Source organism: Zalophus californianus, chromosome 2 (genome assembly GCF_009762305.2).
Source record: "Zalophus californianus isolate mZalCal1 chromosome 2, mZalCal1.pri.v2, whole genome shotgun sequence".
In the NCBI taxonomy this organism is placed as follows: domain Eukaryota; kingdom Metazoa; phylum Chordata; class Mammalia; order Carnivora; family Otariidae; genus Zalophus; species Zalophus californianus.
Window position 1 is genome coordinate 98,063,957 of NC_045596.1, and position 19,672 is coordinate 98,083,628.

General features: G+C 37.7%; 1 protein-coding gene across 3 annotated transcripts in view; it reads right to left on the reverse strand.

Moving 5' to 3' along the window:
• Window positions 1–19,672, reverse strand: part of PRSS12 (serine protease 12) — a 71,217-nt gene that overhangs the window by 34,560 nt on the left and 16,985 nt on the right. For all 3 annotated transcript variants that reach the window (XM_027599335.2, XM_027599336.2, XM_027599338.2), the window contains exons 3-6: window positions 18,584–18,762; window positions 13,655–13,805; window positions 3,471–3,649; window positions 1,546–1,687 (exon numbers count right to left, since the gene is read on the reverse strand). In XM_027599335.2, the coding sequence (XP_027455136.1) occupies window positions 1,546–1,687; window positions 3,471–3,649; window positions 13,655–13,805; window positions 18,584–18,762 (651 nt within the window). The remainder of the gene's footprint in view (window positions 1–1,545; window positions 1,688–3,470; window positions 3,650–13,654; window positions 13,806–18,583; window positions 18,763–19,672) is intronic.

A 19,672-nucleotide genomic window follows, 5' to 3' on the forward strand; every position in this document is an offset into this window, starting at 1 on the left:
TCTTTCTAAATCTGTGAAAACGGAATACAGTTCTCAGGCCTAACAGATTCACTGAAAGATGAAATAGCATTTATTAAGTAATTCTTATTAATTAAATATTAGTATCTCTTTGGCTGGCATGTCACACCCCTTGACACAATAATTATAACTGCACTGCCCACGAAAATCCAAAATATTAGGCAATAACATGTATTTATATCTTCATGATATCATTGTTTATAACAGGAAAAATTAAACTAACCTAAATATTAAGTAAATTATGGTATGAACATTCAATGGACATTATGTTGTCTTTAAAAATTATGACTATAGGGGCGCCTGGGTGGCTCAGTCATTAAGCGTCTGCCTTGGGCTCAGGTCATGATCCCAGGGTCCTGGGATCGAGCCCCACATCGGGCCCCTGCTCCATGGGAAGCCTGCTTCTTCCTCTCCCACTCCTCCTGCTTGTGTTCCCTCTCTCACTGTGTGTCTCTCTCTGTCAAATAAATAAATAAAATCTTAAAAAAAAATTATGACTGTAGTAATATAAAGGTAAGAAATATGGATAGAAAAAGTACATACTCACTATTAAAGCTGTTACTAAATTATACACACAAGGTATAATGATAATAGTATAAGAATGGGAAAATTATGGATAGTTCTTAATTTTTATTTTCCAAACTCTAATATTTTATACTACTTTTACAAATTTAAAAATACGTTTAAACATGATCATACCTAGTTTGGATGAAAGTATAGTTTTAAGGTTTAGTGGATATCTGCAATTAGTTCTATCTCAAGCATGGAATAATTTTGCCAATTTTTTCAAGCTTGAGACAATTAATTCAAGCATGACTGAGAAATATGAAAAAACAAGAAAGAATGGGCATTCAATGAGGGCTTCATTCAAATAGTAGCTAAAAGGCATCATTTGCGGTTCCTTCAACCAACTGAGGTCTTTACTCTGGAATGCAGTATGTGTGTGACACGAAATACACGGCCCAAAGTGTGATACGAGCTTTTATGAGTCAGGTCAAGGGTGAGTTCGAAAGGTCATCTCATGACAAGAAGGCCGTTTTTCTCAAGTAAAAGTGATAATTATCATCACATCTGAAAAAGGGAATAATGTAATACCAAAGCATTTGACACCGGACTTCCCTGCAATTTTAGACACAATGATGTCAGAACTAACATCTAATAGAAGTGATGCGTCAGAATAAGACGAGCATTCAAAGCATACGGTCTTACTTGAATAGACACAAAGAAACCTAAAAGTCATCCCCTGGCTCTAACCAATTACTCAAGAAGAAGGGTGGTGACAGGAAAGGTAATGAGATAAATAACAAGATACGGATATTCATCATCATAGAAAATGTTATTTTTTTTATTGGGGTTTTTTTGTTCTTCCATATATAGAGAGGTGAATAAGTAGGTAGGTAGACAGAGGTAGACAGATGACAGAGAACATGTATTGTTAGTATTATAGAAATTACAAGTAAGGGTTACAAAAGGAGAATTTTAAAAATATAATTTGGCATTTAGCTGCCTCATATCAACGGGCCTTACTTAAATCCCAGCTGTCGGCAAACCACATATGTATTCAGCTCAGTCCAGCCATCATCACAGACAGTCCCCCACTGTCCCCGGTGATACACCTCCAGGCGGCCCTCATGGCCGCCTTTACCACCTCCAAGTCTGATGACCCCATCTGTGGTAAGAAGGAGACACAGGGACTAAGCAAATCAATGATCGAAAACAGGGAGAACAACATTTTAACTTCACTAGAATTATCACCCCTTCAGGTCTCTCTCTAGGCTTTTTGTTAAACTTATTTTGGGACAGTGCTCAATGATCTGAGGTCATTGGATTGTTTCTGAAGTATGACATAACACATATCTGTCCTAACAAACTATTATTTTCTTCTTATTTGTGCTCCTATTTCCCGAGTCGAAAAATGTATTCTGATATAATTCCAAAGTAGTTATTTAGATTTCTCCAGATTAAACAAATATTTGGGAAATTTCTTATAGCTTCAGTCTTGGTAAGTATGAGAAATACTAGTCATTTACATTTAAAAAATAAGAAAACAGTAATTTGGAAATAGTTCAAAATTTTAACTGCAAATGAAAAAATACTGAAATACGAAGACAGAGAAAGCTATTCTGGTTAAAGTGTGATCTATCATGTCAATGCACTTATTATTACTTAGGCATTCATAAATTATAAAAGCTAGAGTACATGTCTCACTTTTGTTCTTTTATTGACAATACAGATCTGAATTTGAAGGTTATGAGTTCAATGAATAATTAATTCCCATAGAACCCTGTTAAGAGCTTCTAAGCAGATATACAATAAATTTATCCCCCAACAAGTGGATTTAAAAGCCTTTCCCATGCAAAATAATACAAACATCCCCAAATGAAACATATAAATAATCCTGGGTAAAGGTCTTACTTTCATGATTCTCCGGGATCTTGAAAGTAAATGGTCTCTTAGCAACACAATCACTTCTTAATATAAGACTTTATAGTCTGCAAAACCCTGGTACACATTTTACCTCATTTGACCATCACAGTAACACTACAAGACTTTACTCATTTGAAAGAGGAGGAAATGGAGACCCAAGAAGATGATGTGCTCTGGTTTAAAATCTGGCATAAATTTTATATTTCTCTTGTATATAAACGTGTTATTCTGCTAATAAATAAAAACAACATCATGTATAGAACTATGTAAATAAAAAGGCATAACTTCAGCATTTCGTGGGCCCTCTGAAGTTTTTATTTTGATTTTTTAAGGAGAGATTAAAACCCCCAACTTTTTTCTTTAAGTTCTTTTTACCATAGAAACAATGCGTTTGTGATGACCTGACTTCTCATCTGCCCTTTTCCCTCTTCTTCCCACAAAACGTATAAGTACATACACACACACTCATTTGTACTCAGACATGCCCTTCTTATAACATATGAGACATATCCGGACAAGCGTGCTACAAATTGGAATAGTCAGAGAATTGACCACAGCCAAGTTAACTTGGTTCCTTTACTAGTGTGCTTTAACCAACAATCCCATCAATACAGTTTCACTAGCTATAAACACATTCTGAGAGTCAAGGCAGGTCAATAAATAAATGGACTTAAGTATATACCTAATAATGTGAAATTTATCATTGCACACTGATTTTGATTATTGGGCACTATATATTACAAAAAAATTATATGTTCTAAAACATATTTATATGTTTTAACATTTTTACATGTTATAAAAAAAGTGAAAAATTCAGAAATATTTATGAACAAGGACATACCATGTTGATATACAATTTGTGTCAGTTGTTTGGTTTTTGTTTTTTGTGCATTGTTTTGTTTTTAGTTTTATTTGCAAGATTTACTGGCATGCTCACTTAGTTATATTACCTAATTGAGGAGAAGCGAAGGTAAGCCCAGATGGTGCCGGCAAGGGTTGGTAGATTAATGGGGTGAAACTCCTACCTGTTAGAGGGGTACAGGACACTCCAGCATCTTCTTTATGGTCACAGTTATGCTCTCCCCAGGAACTCTTTGGACATTGCTCAATAGAAAGCTCATTCCCGGTGCAGCGTACCTCATCCAACATTACTGGCCCAGAGCCTTCCCCAAAATACGCCTGATTCCATGCCTTGGCAATGCCACTGAACAAAGATAAGAATTCTGGATTAGACACCAAAAATTCATCTGACATAATTTCTTTTGCCCCAGGAAACATATAACTATGATTAATCCATACTTCCCCTGACCAATTCACACCACAGGTCATACGTGACTTGCTCTACTCCTTTCTTGTTCCTTTGTTTGTTGCTCTTTCTATTTTTGGCCATCACAAATGTTTTAGACTGCAAGTTACCCCCCAATACTCACTCTCCTTTTCTTCGTTAGTAACGGAACCTCGGATTTTTAGGAGGGCAATGGCTATCCTGAGTAAAGACCCCATTTTCCAGCCTCTTCTCCTTCCAGATGACTAAGTTTGTTTGTTTTAAAATATACATTACATAAAATTTACCATTGTAACCATTTTTAAGTGTACAGTTCAGTGGCACTAAGGACCTCCTCATTATTGTACAACCATCACCACCACCCATCTCCAGAACTCTTTCATCATCCCGAACTGAAACTCTGTACCCATTTGAGATGACTAAGTTTTGAACACAGATATTTAGGTAGAAGTGTTGTCATGTATCACCTCCAGGAAGTATCCTTGTCCCAGATCCTCCTGCCTGCTGACTGCAAGGCAGAGGTGATGGCCAGAGCTTGAGAAGCTGTACTAGTCCATGAGGTGCCATACTAAGAATGAGAGAACGACCACCAAGAAAAAGCCTGGGCCCTGATGATTGTGGAACCACTAGACTAGCCTGGAGCTGGGTCCCTCTGGTCTCTTGAGAGACAAATACACTGTCATCTTATTTAAGCCACTGTTACTTCCAGTTCTCTGCCACTCAGAGCCAAACATATTTCTAACTAAAACATCTCTCCACTCAAATGTATGTGTACTAAATGTACTTTGCCCACAAGTCAAAGTGGTCCCCCATTCTAGAACCCCAGATTTCAGTGAAGAAGATCACAATTGACTGTCAAAATAATTAATAACTTCAGAAATTGCCATGTCGACCTCTTTTAGCCTTTTAATTTTTAGAGTAGAGCATTCATATTTTTGGTTTGTTTTACAATGATGCTTCCCATTCAATATTCAATAATATTCCCCATTATTTTAGTTGCCTTTTTTTCATAACTTTATAACTACCTTGAGAATTTACAACCAAAATATATCGAAGGGAAAAAAAAGTTTGCTAACTGATTATAATACTCGAGCGATGGCCAAGTCTTGGATAATCAACTTCCTGGTTAAAGAAGAACTTGTTTGACTAATTTTACTAGATACTATAGAAGTTTCTTTTAAGAGAACACACGTCTAAAACAAGTCCCAAAACATTTGAAAGTTAAACCCTTTAACCATTAAAGCAAATACTTGTTCCATTATCACCTGACCCACTTTCTGTTTAAAATTCAGAGTTTGCACGAGGAAGGATAAAGGAATGTTTATAGGAGGAGGTGTGAAGCAGGGAGGAAAAGAAAGAGTAGCTTATGCAGGATATTTTGTCGGAGTTAAAATTTTTAAATTCAGAATCCTCACACTTGAATCACTATCTGATATCTGTCATACAGGGAACTCTGAGAAGTCTGCCCCAACAAATATTAAGGATTAATATCTAGTGCTAATCAGACAAATGTGAAAGAAAAAAATATCCTAACACAGACGATATTATCAAATAATTTTGTGAGTGAATTTGTTTTACTAGGGGAAACATGACAGGAAACATGACAGCCATTTCCACTCTTCCAGAAAGAAGGAATCAATGCTCAATAGTAGGATTTTTTAAATGAAGTTTCCAGTTGTTTCAATGTGTATCTGTGTCCCCACAGAAGAGTGTAACGGACATATATAAGTATTCATATATTACTGATCATGTCAAAAAGCTTATTCTTTCCAAGCAGAATCTTTGAGGAAGAATAGTAGATGTGGAAACTGGCCCTCGGGCTCAAATCTGGGCTCCATCTTTAACAAGTGAAACTGCCCTGGGGAAGTTACAAAAACCTTCCAGGCATAAAATGTTTCTTTTGCGCATAGGGATGATAACCACTCCCTTGCAGGGTTGTAAGAATTAAACGGATGCAAAGTAACCCTCCTGGCACTCTCAAGAGCTTCCCCCTCACAGCTGATGAACGGCATATTTTTCACTGCTAAGCAATTGATCTAAAAACCATTTGGTATTTAGTTTAAACAACACAGTTTTTGTTCTCCCCGCTCCCCAAGTCAGGGGAATGGTGGGAAAGGGAGAATCAATGAAAAATCTCAACATTTTCTGGATTTAAGGTTGTAAATGTGTTTTATTCATTTATTTATTTTAAAATCATTTTTAAAAGAATATACTTATGGGAGTTTGTAGCTTATAAGACAGCGGACAAATCTGTATTATTTTTTATTAAGGATTACAAGATGATGGCCCAAAAGATCATTAAGCTATGACTTACATCACTCAACTTGGTATTCCCGTGGTAGGGACACAGATCCTCAGAGGCCAACAATTTCAAGCGTTTTAGTGCACATAGGCATTTTATCAAAAACAACTGTAATAGCCAAAACAATTTTTTTTCTAAAGACAGCATATATGCTCCCAGAAAAATATATTCTATACCAAAATGGTCTTGCAATGGTAGTCTATAAGGCTGTGAATAAATTATCCTGTTTTAAGTTGCCCCTAGTAGAATAAATATCCCCTTCCAGAAGACAATATTTTCATACAACATTCAGACTAAACTGAACAGGGGAACAGTGTGATACCCACTGGAAATAAAACTTTCAAGTCATGTATCGATTGTGACTTAGTCCCGGAATTTGGAAGCCTGAATAACTGAACTGTACTGTGCTATTTTACTAAGTTTGGTTCAAACAAGAAGGGAAGTGCTTGGAGTTGCCTTCCTGAGACCTGCTGCACCTCTGTGAAAAGGGAGAATCCAGGATGGGAGCAAAGAAGCCCTTGCTGGCAGCTCCTGAGCAGAGATCAGCGAACTACAGCCCAAGGGATAAATTCAGCATACCACCTGTTTTTATATGGGTCCATGCACTACGAGGGGCTTTTACACTTTATAAATGGTAGGGAAAAGAAATCAAATCAAGAATGTAATTTTTGACATGGGAAAATCCTATGAAATTCAAATTTCACTGTCCAGAAATAAGGTTTGATTGGAACAAAGCCTCACTTATTCCCAACTTAGTGTCTGTGGCTGCTTTTGCACCACAAAGGCACAGCTGAGTAGTTGCAAAGTCCAAAGTACTTACTATCTGGCCCTTCACAGAAAAAGTTTGGTGACCCTTGCTCTAAAGGAAAGAGATTCAAGAAAGCAAATATGGAAGCTGATTTAGAGAACACTGAAAGTTGCAGAACAGATGAGAGGGAGACACGGTGACCGATACAGGTCATGGAGAAGCCAGGAAGGAAAGCTTTGGAGGAAGGCCAATTAACAGCCTTCTTGGATCTTTGCCCTGGGATAAATGCCAGGAAAGAAAAAGACCCTACGGAAGAACTTTTCAGTGGGTACAATTCACTGAGCCAGGATTAGGTGGTATAAGGAATACAGAAGAAGATAAAATTTGATCCCAAACTCATAAGAGAAACAAAAGGAAATTCCAGAGGGTTTAAAGATCTAAATATTGAAAGGAAGAAAGGAAGAAAGAGAAAGAAAGAAAGAAAGAGAGAGAGAGAGAGAGAGAGAGAGAGAGAAAGAAAGAAAGAAAGAAAGAAAGAAAGAAAGAAAGAAAGAAAGAAAGAAAGAAAGAAAAAGAAAGAAAGAAAGAAAGAAAGAAAAAGAGAAGGAAGGAAGGAAGGAAGGAAGGAAGGAAAGAAAGAAAGAAAGAAAGAAAGAAAGAAAAAAGAAAGAAAGAAAGAAAAAAGAAAGAAAGAAAGAAAGAAAGAAAGAAAGAAAGAAAGAAAGAAAGAAAGAAAGAAAGAAAGAAAGAAAGAAAGAAAGAAAGAAAAGAAAAAGAAAGAAAGAAAAAGAAAGGAGAGGGAGAGAGGGAGAGAGAGAAAGAAGGAAGGAAGGGAGGGTGAGTATGGGAAGAAGGGAGGGCTAAGAAGTGTTGGAATAAAATAAAGAACATAGTATAAGAATAACACCACCTTGGGACAAAGAGGATTTCCTGAGTAAGATAAGAAACCCAGAAGTCAGAAAAACTGAAAAAGTTTAATTTAACCACATATAAATTTAAACTACTGTATAGCAAAATACACCATAATCAGAGTCAAAAGGCAACCAACAGGCAGGAAGAAATATTTGTAATATGTAACAGCAATCAAAGAAGAAAAAACTCATAGAAATTAATAATAATAACATTATAATTACATTATAATGAGACAAAACAACAAACATTAAAAAAAATAGGGGCATGGAGAAGATGAGGCTATTCACAGAAGAAATATTGATGGACACTGAACATATAAGATGCTAAATGTTACAACAGTCAACACAGTAAGAATGCATTCTTAGCTAACACATTTTTAGAGATTTAAAAGATTAGTATCATTTTTTTGTACAATATTTAGGTTAAAAATTTACAAACTAAAGGCCAGGCACTGGTCTACCAGGTTTATGTGTATTAACTCACTTAATCCTCCCTACAACCCAATATTATGATCCCCAATTTACAGAAGAGGAAACTGAGGCCCAGAAGTTAGATAATTTGCCCAGCGTTACACCATCACTGCTGGTGAAGCTTGTCTGGCCACAGAGCTGACTCCGAAACACTTTGCTATCTTACAGCCTCCTGGGGCATTTTCAGTGGGGTACCTATGGCACCTCAAAAACAGTCTATCAGCATTTTCTCCCTACAGTGAACTTTTATCTCTTGAATCCTCTATTTCTTTCAGCTCTATATTTGTATTTATTCTTATTAACACCTGGATATTTTGCAAATAGTATAACATGAAAGAAAAAAAATTCTACACTGGGAACCATAAATCTCAAGATTCTGGTTCTTGGGGCTCCTGGGTGGCTCAGTCGATTAAGCGTCTGACTCTTGATCTCATCTTGATCTCAGATCAGGTCTTGATCTCAGGATTGTGAGTTCAAGCCCCTCACTGGGCTCCATGCTCAGCATGGAGCCTACTTTAAAAAAAAAAAAGGGATTTTGGTTCTCACTTAACAGTATGACTTTAGGGCTTTGGGTAATCTTAGAGGGCCTCATTTCCTCTTCTGTTACACAAGGTCCCCAGGTTGTCCTTATGGTAAAATCTATAAAATACAAAAAAATTAATGAACAGTAAAATAAAAAAGCAAAGAAGTACTTTTTAAAAGCAATCTGTACCAGATTTTTATTGACTACTCCATAAAATGGTTTTGTATGATAATTTTATAGCCAAAAAAAAACCTAAGAAAGATGTGTTCACAATTTTTAAATTTCTATGTAAATTATGGCATATCCACACAATAAAATATGATGTCATAGTTCTAAACTATGCTTTTAAGAGTTCTGAAAGACATGGGAAATGTCTTCACTTTAACTGCACAAAAGAAACTCCACCTGGAATGCAAGCTGGTGCAGCCACTCTGGAAAACAATATGGAGGTTCCTCAAAAGTTGAAAATAGGTCTACTATACAACCCAGCAATTACACGACTGTTTTTACCCCAAAGATACAAATGTAGGGATCCGAAGGGGTACATGCACCCCGATGTTTATAGCAACAATGTCCACCATAGCCAAACTGTACAAAAAGCCCAGATGTCCATCGATGGATGGATGGATAAAGAAGATGTGCTATATATATACAATGGAATACTACTTGGCCATCAGAAAGGATGAAATCTTACCATTTACATCGACATGGGTGGAACTGGAGGGTATTATGCTGAGTGAAATAAGTCAATCAGAGAAAGACAAATATCATATGGTTTCACTCATATGAGGAATATAAGAAACAGCCTACAGGATCATAGGGGAAGGGAGGGAAAAACGGAATGGGAAGAAATCAGAGAGGGAGACAAACCATGAGAGACTCTTAACTGTAGGAAACAAACTGAGGTTGGGGTAAGGGGAGGGGAGGAAGGTGGGGGGATGGGGTAACTGGGTGATGGGTATTAAGGAGGGCACGTGTTGTGATGAGCACTGGGCATTCTATGAAACTGATGAGTCACTGAACTCTACATCTGAAACTAGTGATGTTCTATATGTTGGCTAATTGAATTCAAATAAATAAAAATAAATAAATAAAAACAAATGTCTTCACCTGAAACTTCGCTGTGTACACACACATTCTCAAGACAATTTCCTAACATCTGGCTGCCTCCTTTCCTGTTCCTAATCTTTCTCCAAGTTCTGGACTACTCAAATTTGAGTATCAAAAGTACAGTGATTTCTTTTGTGTGTAGGAAGCTTTCCAGCTCCCAAACTCTATAGACACCATTAAAAAATGAAAGCCAACAAGACAGCGTCTCCCGAAGAAATTGTAGCCACCACTCCAGGGAGGTATGATGTAGTTTCCCTTTGGGAATTCAACAAACAAATAAGATGGAGATGACATTTGCTTAAGAAAAAAATCATAAATTGAGACAAGCAACAATTATACTGTTATCAAATATGTGCCCTTAAAAACTATTTCATCCGAAAGTGCCATGCCACTAAATAAGCAAACAAATTGTAAAGGAGGAACAGTTGCAGAATATTGCTTTAATGCGAACTTAAGAGATAATTGTAAGATCAGATGAAAGAAAGGCAAAACCAAACACTATCAGCTCAGAGCATCAGCGTGCTTACAATAAAAACAAATGTCTACCAAGCTGAATCATCGGTTGTTGCATAGGTTCATAGAGGAATTTGCTGCCTTGTATATCTGGAGATATTTTTCCTTTCAATTGCTTTTCCAAACATGAATTTCCTCATACAAAAGATGGCAGTAAGTTAATGCTCGAGAAAGATGGAAACACTTGACCCTTGCATGTGTCCAACATCAATATAATCTTCCTGATGATTCCATCTCTGTATCCTTTCTACGTAATAGACTATTGTTTTTCAACATGGTCTTTGTTTAAGAACTGTTTATTTAAGTGAAAGAAATCTTTGGCTCTCAAGAAAGAATTCTACATTACAACATAAATTTCTAGAATCACTTCTGTAACTATAAATATCAATATTCACGGTGTATCTCTATGACACTCTAAATTTTCTTTTTTTTTAAAGATTTTATCTATTTATTTGACAGAGAGAGAGAGCACAAGCAGGAGGAGCGACAAGCAGAGGGAGAGGGAGAAACAGCCTCCTCGCTGAGCAGGGAGCCTGACGCGGAACTCGATCCCAGGACCCAGGGATCATGACCTGAGCTGAAGGCAGCCACCTAACCGACTGAGCCACCCAGGCGCCCCGATACTCTAAGTTTTCTATGCATTTTTCTATGCAACAAAACCTGCCTTTTCCCCACAGAAATATATTAATAATAAAAAAATGCCTTATAGCTTAAATTTAGAGTAATCCATACTGCAGCTAGCAATGTTAAATATGCTATTACTCTGCCCTTAAAGTTAATATTTTTGGCAAAGACAGGTTTCTTAGTAACTAACATGCAAATCAATTAGCACCACCAAATTGATAACATGGTAAATATACATATACACACACTAGAATGTTTCAAAAAATATGAAATTCATAGATACAGCTAACTAAATAGAACTTCTGGATAGAGAAATAATGTTGGATAATCTACCACCAAACACTCAGTTTATTTTGACTGTTAATAACATCTTTCAACTATAACAGTCCCTAATTTGACTGACCTTGATAGCCAATGTGTATTATATACTTATTATGTGTGCTAACAGCCAACTGTGCTGTTAGACAACAGTCCCTATATGTCAAGAAATATGTTATAGATGAGGGGATCTAAGAGATACTCTGTAACTTTTCTCATCTCCAGAAGTAGGAACCAAATCCAGGTTGTTTTGAGTACAGGGCACATGATGATAATTTTATGCTGTGTTGAATCCAAAAGCAACACCTGGAAATTTGAGGGAAATTGTTATTGAAATTGATATCCCCTCAGAACATTTTGAAAATGTAGTCGCAAAATTCATGTTTAATAACAATTTTCTCAACAAGAACTGGTTGGCCTTATTTCTAACCCACCCAAAGAAAATGATCATACCAGTAAACTTCACACCACTGATAATTATAAGCCCCAGAGACACAGGATTTGCCATGCCAGTCCCGTCCTACACATGAACTCTGAAACAGCAATTAAGTCCCAGAATCAGTTACAGGGGAAATGTAACTTGACAGGGAAGGATCAGGCCAATGCCCCTTTAACCCAGTGCTCAAGCTTGGCCTCAGCAATGGGAAGACCCCAGTTACACATCACCTGTGATGAATCCTGGCCAAAATACCTGCTTTGATCTAATCAAGCTTCAGATCTAGCCTCCAGTTTCAGGAATTACAAGAGCCAGAGGAGTAAAGGAAATGACACCAGTAGGAAGAAATGAGACAAATACAGGAGGAAAGAACATTCTCCAGAACAACTGTTCTGTCTCTTCCACAAATCAGTGTCATGAATAACAAGAGGCTGTTCTAGATTCAAAGAGATTTCAGGTACACAACATCCAGATGTACTGCATGATCCTGGACTAAATTCTGCTTAAGACAATCCATCTGTCAAGAACATTGTGGGGGCCACTATAGGAAACTGAATGTGATCAGATATTAGAAAATATTAAGAATGATTACCAATGGGGCGCCTGGGTGGCTCAGTCAGTTAAGTACCTGATTTCAGCTCAGGTCATGATCTCAAGGTCGCGAGATCCAGCTCCAAATAGGACTCCACACTGGTGTGAAGTCTGCTTAAGATTCTCTTTCTCTCCCTCTGCCCCTCCCCCACCGTTCGCAAACCCACACTCTCTCTCTCTAAAAAAAAAAATGATTATCAAATATATTAGTTGTGATAATGTTAATTTGGCCATGCAGCACCATGTTCTTATTTTTAAGAGATACGTATTGAAGTATTTAGAGGTCAAATGTTAAAATGTCAATATTTTACTTTAAATTGCTTCAGTAGAGAGTTTTGAAAAAGAGGGGGGTCAGTTGCAAAAACAGTTGCAAAACAAATGAGTATAAATGGTTTAAGGTTCAAAAATCATGCTTCAGTGTCAAGGATTATGCTTAATTGTAAAGAAGGTGATACATGAACAGAAAAGCTTTGATCTAAAGAGGCCTCCCCATCACTACCCACAAAGCACTAAATGAAGAAATTTACCAATTTAAAGTAAAATATCAACTTTGAAAAGATCCCCTAATTTTATTTTATTTTGTTAAGATTTATTTACTTATTTTAGAGAGGGAATCTCAATCAGACTCCACACTGAGCACAGAGCCTGTTGAGGGTGTCCATCTCACAACCCTGAGATCTTGACCTGAGCCAAATGAGGAGTTGGACGCTCAACCGACTGAGCCAGCCAGACGCCCCAATCCCCTAATATAATTCTAGAGAAACTTTTAGGCTTCTTATACCAATGTTCAGAATCACTAAGCAAAGGGATTAAAAATCCAAAATTACAACATACTATTCCAGAATAATCACAATTCAAGCAACATGAAATGTTGATTTTCATACTGCTGTTTTTATTACACATGCTTCATTTCCACATCCTACGTGGGGATTATTTCCTTTGCACATTAATAAACATCCTCTGTTCTAAGCACATACCTAAAAAATAAGAAAGCAAAGTCAAAAGTTGAGATCATACTTGGGGAGAGAAGCCGAACTTCAGTTAAAGCCTAACAAGGAGTTTCAGCAGATGACTTCAGTAAGTCTCTGCTACTGATGGTGCTGGTCATTACCTGGGGTAATGTAAATGCGATTAATGAAAAGGAGTAAAAGGCTGAGATTCTCAGGCATATAAAATCAACTGAATTCAGACACAAACAGGTTAGATCTATAAGTACATATAAATTCTCTTCAGGGAGCCTACAGCCTAGTACAAAGATTGCAAGGTGACTTTTTCTATTTGTTTGAGGAAATGTACAATTTAAACACACAGGCACCTACCTCTGGGTATGGAAAGAATGGATTCCACAACTTAAACAAAATGAGAATAAAAACAAACCTCAGGCCCAGCTGCCTGCAGATCACTTCTGCATCCGCTTCATCCCACTGGTCATCACAGACAGTCCCCCACTGACCAGCATGGTAGATTTCCACTCGGCCTTCCCATGCGCTTCTGCCACCCACGAGGCGTATGACAGGGAATGCCGGGCCTGTGCCGTGTGAAATTAGAAACAAAATATACCTATACATTTGCATTGACCGATGAGATTAGATATATTCTATTTATTTGCCATTCTCAGTAATTAAGTCATATTTATTAAGCCACTTCAGGGATTCGGACATACAGACACATCTAATATGTATTATGGTATTCTTGACCAATTAAAATACTCCAAATTGGGGGTGCCTGTCTGGCTCAGTCAGTAGGGCAGGCAACTCTTGATCTCAGGGTTGTGAGTAGTTACAGCCTCACATTGGGGGTAGAGTTTGCCGAATAATAAAAAAAAAAAAACCCTTTTTAATAAAAATTATTTTAAAAAATACTCCAAATTGAATTACATTCATACAAATAGCTCTTAAGAAGAAGTAGTCTAAATTCACTTTTCCTCCAACAACCTCAGAAACCAGAAAACACACACTCAAAACTATAGTTTATTGGAAACACAGTTAATTTTATGGCATCGTAGTGATGACACTAATTTTTTTTAAAGATTTTATGTGTTTATTTGACAGAGAGAGACACAGCGAGAGAGGGAACACAAGCAGGGGGAGTGGGAGAGGGAGAAGCAGGCTTCCCGCTGAGCAGGGAGCCAGATGCGGGGCTCGATCCCAGGACCCTGGGACCATGACCTGAGTCGAAGGCAGACGCTTAACGACTGAGCCACCCAGGCGCCCCGACGTTAATTTTTTTTTATGTACAGTAACTTGAGCATTTCCAACATGTAATTCTTAAGAATGGCACTTATGTCTGTAACATACTTGTCTTCAGTACAGAAATATTTTTGTATTTGTAGATACCAAGTTAACATCTAACTCATTATAACAAGGTAGTGAACATCAATGCCAATACCTACAAAAAACAAGATGGAGAATTCATTTGAATATGAATTGGTTCATATTCATTTTCTACGAACTACTGGGGCGCCTGGGTGGCTCAGTCATTAAGCATCTGCCTTCAGCTCAGGTCATGATCCCAGAGTCCTGGGATCCAGCCCCGCATCAGGCTCCCTGCTCAGCAAGAGGCCTGCTTCTCCCTCTCCTTCTCCCCCTGCCTGTGTTGCCTCTCTTGCTGTGTCTATCTCTGTCAAAAAATAAATAAAATCTTAAAAAAAAAAAAAAAAAAAAGAGTCTACGAACTACCAAAGGCTTCCCATTGTGAATTCCTTATTACGGTCCACAATGCTCTGATCTGATTCTTGTCAGAGTCCTAAACATCCCTCTCTAGCCCTGGCCTCCTTCACCGGGCTATACCTACAACGCCCTCTTCCTTCTGTCCCTAAAACACTCAAGGTTGGTTCCCAACATAGGGTTTGAACACTTCCTGTTCCTTCTGCTTAAAAGAGTTCCCGCAGATCTTCCCCTGGCTGCATCGCTCTCATCATTCAGTTCTCAACTCTGAATTGTCCTTTGTTTAGGAGGTCTGCCCTGGCCTCCTTAGCTAATGCAGCACCCAAAGGTACTTTCTACTACGTTGCCTTCTGAGTATTTACTTTATCTAAAACAGTCATTGATTTATTGGTTTTCGCATAGATTGTCTGCCTCCTAACAGCTGCAACTCGGGCCAGAGGACGTGCCTTTCTCTTTCACCTGTTTATCTCAGGTACCCAGCATACAGAAGGCATGTAATAGGTATTTGTTGACTGACTGGAGTGATAATTGATAGCTAAAGCCTAGAAAGAACATCCCAAACAAGAAAAAAATACTTAGCAATATTCATTCACTCGATTCTGTTTAACAGATACTAGGCACCTGCAGGGGCATTCAAATGAGCACTAGACAGACCCTATCCTCAAGAGATTTGCTACCTAAGGACATGGTCAAAACGAGCACAGAGAAGAGATCATCAAGACCCTGTAGGGGTGCAGAAGCAAGGGAGCTTGCTTACCATTGGGGGTAGTCTGGGAACCTCTTCTGAAGAAGCTGGTATCTGAAGAGGGTCAAGGTGACTGGATGGGATTGCAGAACTCAGAGATGGGGTAAGTGCAGTTCAGGCAAAATGAACAGTATGAGCAAATGTATAGAAGCACAGAGTTGAATGTGTTTGGGAAATAGTAAGACAGTGTAATTTTTCTGGAATAAAGGATGTAATATGGTAAAAGGTTCAGAACAGGCTGGGCCCCTATTCAGAAATTTAACTGCAGCTTTTGCCAAATGCTAATTATTTATCCACATGAAATATGCTTCTAATTCCCCCACAGTGTAAGCAGCTGTCAGTAAATGGCATTGGGATATTCATATTTATATTCAAATATCATACTTGAATTTTGCAGCAGAGATTCAGATTAGTGAATATTTATATATACTCATATTCTGATCTTCATAATTTAGCTTATTTACATAAGTCCACTAGTACTTAAAATTTGTAAAAAGAAAAAAGATAGTCTTAATAAACGTAAGTGTTCTCAGTATTGTATATTAGCTTCTTATAATTAACTGATGGCTGAATGGTGCTAAGAAACTTAAATTTGCATGTTATGTTTATTTTTCCTTTAAAAAGCCTGGAAAATATAAAAAAAAAAGATGGGAAAATGTATTAGTTTCTTAAGTTATTATATTCACCCCTGCCTCTCCTCCCCCTACCACTGTGGTAAGCTTGGAGAAAACAGGAAAAAAAAAATTTAAAGATTTTATTTATTTACTTGACACAGAGAGAGAGAGAGCACAAGCAGGGGGAGCTGCAGAGGGAGAGAGAGAAGCAGACTCCCCACTGAGCAGGGAACCCGACGTGGGGATCAACCCCAGGACCCTGGGATCATGACCCGAGCTGAAGGCAGACGCTTAACTGACTGGGCCACCCAGGTGCCCCGAAAAACAAAATTTTTTAAGAGGAAATTTAAAATCACCTGCAACCCAGAACTGTATGGCATACTACCTTATATTTTTTAGTGTCATGTTTTATTTTAAAACATGTAGGATTTTTCTGGCTATATAAGTAATTGTGAAAAAATAGAAAAGCTCAAAGACAAAATTTCATCATCATCCCACATCCTCCCAACAAGCACACAAAAAATCATTTGAAAGAGAATTCAGTGAGGTAGCTGACTCACAGTTAACTTATGGATAAATAAAACTCCCAGACATGTTCATTTAAATTACTACTTCCTATATCAAATACTGCTACACAATCTCCTACTTTGTTAAGTGTTGGAAAAGCAACGAGTACTAAATGACAAGGTACTAAATGTACTTTCCAAACTACAAAAATATATCAAAGGTCTATTACTGTGCCTTGAAGTAGACTCAATATTTGCTGATCTGAGCTATCCCCTTTCACATTCTAACTTCTCTCACATTTCTCTCTCACTTCGATCTTATCTCAACCTCCCACATTTATATATATATGCTTATAAATGACCTTAAATTCATCTTTGCAATCAGAGTATAAACAGGTGGATAGATGATAGAGAACAGAAAGATTTTTTTTTTAAGCAGATAGATATCCTGAAAGAAAAATAATTATTGTTTTCAAGATTTTATTTCAGTACTTGGAAAATGTCAAACATTTTATCCATCAGGTGGAACATAAAGTACAAGCAATAGTCTACAAAAAGTAATGCGTTATTGAGCCCAATTCACATCATCCTTGAAGCAGCAATGCATAAACATATACTGCCCAAAGTAGCATTATCCAAAAGTGGAGACGAAAGAAAGAGGAAAAATTTACAAAACATTAAGATTTAACATAAGCTTTGGCCCACTCAAAAAAGACTGTGGTTCTCAAAGCACATACCTGCACCCTATCTTCCAATTGGTTCTTCCAGCCAATTCACAGGAATTACTCTAAATTGAGTCTCTGTATGTTTTGTGGTGAGAGAGTTTCCATTCCTCCCCATATTTGCACTCCAACAGAAACCAATGCCCTGAGCTAGCTGCTAGCTCTTTAAGACCTAGGAAATCTGATCGTGCTGCCATCTTCAAGGAGAATGCAAGAAGAGATGCTGTGACAGTGTGCTAGTCTCAGGTTCTGGTCACACATTAAAGTATGCCACGGTCCCCAGAAAACCCATCAGCCATCAGGAAAAGCAGCTATTCCCTTCTCCACACATGTTCATACAAACATCTGCACATATGTGTACTGAACCACGTTCATCATCTCATGGCTAGTATATAGTGCTGGGAAGGAGGCTTTTTTTTTAAGATTTTATTTATTTATTTGACAGAGAGCTAGAGAGAGAGCACAAGTAGGCAGAGCAGGAGGTAGAGGGAGAGGGAGAAGCAGGCTCTCTGCGGAGCAGGGAGCCCAATGCGGGGCTCGATCCCAGGCGCCTGGGATCATGACCTGAGCCAAAGGCAGACGCTTAATGACTGAGCCACCCAGGCACCCCTTGGAAGGAGGTTTTATCCGAGGCAGTTATCCATATTATGGAATGTGCTACTGACAACTCAAAGGAGAACACTGGTTCCACGATTATATTCTATCCTATAAAGTGAAAATATTTTGTCGTAGTTGCTGTGTTTTATATTTGGTTCCAAGATGATTTTCCATCTTGAATCTATCATGACCTTCCATTAGTAAAATATATGTTTCATGTACAATATACAATATTTCTGTAAGGAAATTAGATAAAATAGAAAACACGTTAAGAGATATCATTTGAAAGTTAAATGGAATTCAGAATGTTAGACGCACTCCTACTGAAGACGATTTGACTACATAATATGGTGATTCAGACTTAACATCTGTATTTAAACTCTTTGAGGAAATGATTTGACGAAGACAATTTTATCATCTGGAATCTTGTTGAAAAAGTAAAAGAGACGTTTTTACCCTGGGAAAAGCTGCATGTGACAGCAGCCGCCATCTTCCGAGGACATGCCCCACCCTGCCAGACGTCTTTTTCACAAAGCAGTATGTTTTCTTCATCTCCTCGGCAACGGACATGGCTCCAATAAATGGGAACAAGGCCCAGTCCAGAAAACGGGGTTTGTTTTGCAATTCCTTTTCGTCTGGAAACACAATGATCGAGGTTAGGTTTATCGAATATAGGTGAATTTTTTGTCAAAGTATTTAGATTTTTTTAAATGGAAGAAATCAATAAAGACAGATGTGGAAGGAAAAAAAATATAACGAGTTGCATAAGTTTCAAGGAAATCAAAACATCAGATCAGAACTTGGGTTGGTTACCTACAGCAATCTTTTTAATCAATCTTAAATAACTAATGGTATGCATGTGCCTTTCCTACCTCTGGCTGATTTTAGGGAAAAAAATATATATGGGCAAATACTACAGATTTAAAAAAGAAGCTGTTGGTTTTGTGAAAGAAGTGTGTCATGTGGCTCAGTGAGACATGGATTCTAGTCTGGACTCAGCTGCAAATTACTCTAAGCTGCAATTTTCTGTAAGCTCTGCCTTCTGCTGTCTAAAAGGAAGGGTGGTCTGGATGCTTGATGAGATTTTAGGCTAGCATTTTCTTTCTTTTTTTAAATTTTTTTTAAGATTTTATTTATTCATTTGAGAGAGAGAGGGAGAGAAAAGCAGGGGGAAGGGCAGAGGGAGAAGCAGACTCCCCGATGAGCAGGGAGCCTGACTCAGGGATCAATCTCAGGACCCTGAGATCATCATCTGAGCTGAGATCAAGTCAGACACTTAACCAACTGAGCTACCCTGGCGCCCCTAGGCTAGCATTTTCAAAATGATTACCACTACATATAAGTAAGATAATATCAAGAGAGGCAATCCATTCACAAAATTTTTAAAACCTTATATACAGTATTTGCTAGCAAGACTTTGGAACCAATTAATAAAATGGTAACATGCAGATGGGCTCTGCTTTTAACTCATCTAATCTACATATTTTATAAGTAACCTCTGATATGTACAAATTGATATTAAGTTTTAAAAATATTAAAGGCTTA